The sequence below is a fragment of the Antrostomus carolinensis genome, unplaced genomic scaffold (assembly GCF_000700745.2).
Source record: "Antrostomus carolinensis isolate BGI_N321 unplaced genomic scaffold, ASM70074v2 scaffold17005, whole genome shotgun sequence".
Lineage (NCBI taxonomy): Eukaryota > Metazoa > Chordata > Aves > Caprimulgiformes > Caprimulgidae > Antrostomus > Antrostomus carolinensis.
The window spans coordinates 42339-46147 of NW_010314430.1; the positions used below are offsets into that span (position 1 = coordinate 42339).

General features: G+C 38.7%; 1 protein-coding gene across 1 annotated transcript; it reads right to left on the bottom strand.

Moving 5' to 3' along the window:
* Positions 1-436: 436 nt before the first annotated feature.
* LDAF1 (lipid droplet assembly factor 1) lies at positions 437-3005 on the bottom strand. Its single transcript, XM_010167650.2, has 4 exons — positions 2922-3005; positions 1920-2088; positions 1391-1529; positions 437-527 (listed from the first exon to the last, which is right to left on the bottom strand). The coding sequence occupies exons 1-4, from the start codon at positions 2991-2993 to the stop codon at positions 437-439; spliced, it is 471 nt and encodes a 156-aa protein (XP_010165952.1). The 5' UTR covers positions 2994-3005.
* Positions 3006-3809: the final 804 nt, after the last annotated feature.

A 3809-nucleotide genomic window follows, 5' to 3' on the forward strand; every position in this document is an offset into this window, starting at 1 on the left:
CCAATTTTCCTCTTATAAAGAATAGAAAACATTAGCATGGTGTGCTCATACTATTTTAACAAAGGCTGTTAAGGCTTAAAAATATTTTTTAACATTCAAAACACATTTCTGGTGTTCTAAGCTTTGACACTTATGTATCAAAATGACCAACTGCTGCATACAAATTTCAAAAGATACTACACCCAGAACTCCAGTAACAAAAAGTCAAATACCTGTCTACTCTTTCTTTCCCTTAATTGTCACTGACTTAACAGTATCTGTAATTATTACATTCCCCATTTACCAAATTCTGTGGAACATTCCATAATGCGCATAGACTTAATATCACAATGCACTGCTGCTTACTAAGGAGTGCACAAAGGTTGAAAGCTCAACGAATTACATTGCAAAGGTCAGAGTAGTAGAGCTAAGTGCCCATGAAAGGGGAGAAACCCACTTATTCATTCTTTCCGTTATTGGCAGAAAGATCCAAGACAGGACTCTTCTCTGGCAAACTTCCATTAACTTCTTGCTTCCTTATCTGACTCCTGTACATAGGAGAAAATAATGGTTTTACAGTCTGTTCTGTAAGATTACTGTTATCACGGGCTCCACAGGCAGTTTTGTGTGCCCTTGAGAGCTGTGCAAGAAGCAAACAGAAAGTCTAGGATGGAGCAGCTGTAATTTCTCTTCTTGCTCTTCCCTATGCTCAAGAAGTGATTATCAGTATTCATTCCCTGACAGATATTTAAGCGGGCAATAGGTGGCACTCCAGCACAACCTGCTACTGCCTCCTCCCCTAGCCAGATGCTCGGTAAAAGCATGGCTAAGGCAACGCTGACTGAAATACTGGGAGACATCACTGGCAAGCAGCACATGTGCTGCAGCCAGCAAAACCTGTCATTTCTGTTTTGGCCACACTGTCCCTTTTAAATACCCCTCTGCCTACCCCAAACCTACAACTAATTTTGGTCCATTAATCCACAAATACAGGTAAGCAGAGACCGCTGGGTCATCATGCAGAAAGAACTGCAAAAGGTGCCTCCTCTAGGCCAAGTTCAATTTGGAAGTGTGTTTTAATGACATTTAAAACAGCAAATATTCTGAGTGAGACAAAGTTGTATTTTATTGCTTGATGTCATGTTGTGTAAGCACATGCACATTAAAGAGTATTTAAATGTCCTCTTTCCTATGTAGGAAAATATATTAACTCTCATTAAAATATATATTGATGACTAGATGTTTATATGGGGCATGTTTGTCCACCAAGGTAGCCAAAGACACTCTAGCATTCAAGAAACAGTTGTTAAACTAAGCAACAGTGGCTCACTTAGAATAAGTGAAGTGAGCAATGGAGTAGTACAGTTGAAGACTTTGAAATCCAAGCACGGGTCAAGACATCAATACTTACCTGGAAGCATACCAGTAGTTGACCAGAGTTGAAAGAACAACGTAACAAACACTCAGTACTCCAGAAACTCCCAGTGAAAGCGCACCCAGGCCACACAGCACACAAAGGAGGGCTATGCCAGCTGCAGCTATTACAACACCTAATGGAAGAAAATCAGTTTGTTATTTAAACAAGTTTATATAGAAGAAAATTAGAAGAGCTGACATTCTACCACAACCCCAAATTCAAACCATTTGGGCAAAGAGTCTGCCATCAACTAGCTAGCTGCTATAAAAGCTACCTGTGGTCAAGATAACTGGTTTAGCCATATCCTGGTGGCCAAGATTAGAAAGGGAAATGGGTCTTCCCTTGTACAGAGTACAGTTAATCAGATTACTAGTCTAGTATTAAGAGTTTCACTACTACTGAGACCTGAGGACTACAAACAGAAATCCTCAATTGCTAGAACTGGAAATTCCAGAAGGAAGAAGATAAAAAGCAAAAGATGTCATGCCTTAAAAGGGAGTAAGTGCATGCGTGCATACCATACCTTCCATAACTATCACACCAACACAGGCCATTATGGCTGTTGTAACAACAAAAATCAGGAAAAATGCAACAGGAATAGCAGATACTGCAATAAACACCAGGAGTGATAAGGCAACAAAAGGATGGTCATCTAAATATTGGCCAAGACGAGAATTCATAAATGCAACAACCTGTGGATGAAAGAAAAACAGGTCAAGTCTGCAGCTTGAACAGAGGGCAACTATTGCCCCTATATTTCAAAAGCATCAGGACTTACTGCAAATTTAGATAACTGCACAGCAAATAAAATTCTACCAACAACAGGCATGTTTCTCTTGGACTTCCCAGTTCCATTCTTGTACAAATTAAAAAAAACCCACCAATCTAAAATAAACCCTGAAAACAAGTAAAAAAAACAAATCACAGTTTAGCTGTACAGATTTCAGTGGGGTCTCAACACCTACGATTTTGATCTATAAAACTGCATTTGTTAATAAAAAATACTGTAGTATTTAAAAATTATGATGATTTTTCTTTTTTCCATGCCTCAGTAATATCTGCAACCTGCTCATTTACTGAGTGTCAGTCCAGTGCAGACATGTTGTTATGAATTTAATTACAATGTTACTGGCAGAAAAAAAAAAATCCATTTTACAGCAGCAGTCATACCTATACACTGGAATTTTACTGTAATGGAGAAATTTCCCTTACCTTAAGGAAATATGTATTGTAGTTTTAGTTCTTTTTATAGCACAACCATTTCACTAAAATGCCACTCTACTATCTAAAATGCTTATATAGTAAACACAGAACTGCAGAACAGGCTTCACTTGATGACTGAAGGTGTGGGAAGACAGTTCTTCCCATAGGCTCCCCAGTGTTCATTTAAAAAAGGGAGTGCCAATTTTATATTAAAAAAAAAAGTTTTGAAATTGCATTTAAATAAATTGAGGTGTGATATTCTGAGAGTTCTAAAAGGAGTATCTTTATAAATATATTATATAAAATTATAACCCAGACCCACGTTTGAGTTGCTGTGGATGGACTGCACCATGGAGTGCCATTGCTTCTGGAGCTCTTGCATTTCTCTAGACATGTTGTAATCCTCAGACACGTTTGTTAATCTTCTGAACAACTGGTTATTACTCAGCCATCCAATTTTCCTTAAAATTAAGGTACAATTAGTAACGGGCTCATGTAGCTCTTTTGTGAAAATGAAATATTTCTTTTGCAAAAACAACAGAATGTAGATTTCAGATGTTAATGTGATCCAGAGCCTAAAACACTACTTTTACAAAAGTATATCTAATGTAGGGGGGTTGTCCCTAAAAACTCTTCTGAAACTCCCAAAGCCAAATGTCACGATACAAGGTGACTCTGACCTCCTTCCTTTATAACATTATCCCTGTATTTAACCCTGAGGCTGTTGAATTACCAATAAAAGGGTCAATTCTAACTATCTGCATGGACAATTTACTGCTACTACTGCTGGAAACCCATAACACATTAATGAGACATTTTTGTGAGTAACCTCATGTTCAGAATTGAAACCATACCCTGTACAGGTTCAAAACTCTGCAAATAAGGGCAAAATGCTTTCAAAGGCCCTGAACATATTTAATCGTGACAGTTTAAAGGTAACATCAGTACAAAAATAAAACGAAAATTTGATCTGTTGTTGCTAGGGAGACCCTCACCAAGGGAAGATTCAGAGATGCAGTTTCCTGCTTGTAAATCTCCACAGTCACTGTGTCAATTTACTGTTTTATACTCGGCGTGCACACATGGTCCCTCCCTTTGTTGACACAGTATTTTCATGCAGCAGCGTTTGACTTTTTTGCTCCTAGCAGCCCTGGCGCGGAGACGGAGGGAGGCTGGAGGAGCCACCCCACCGAGAACACTCGCCCCGAGC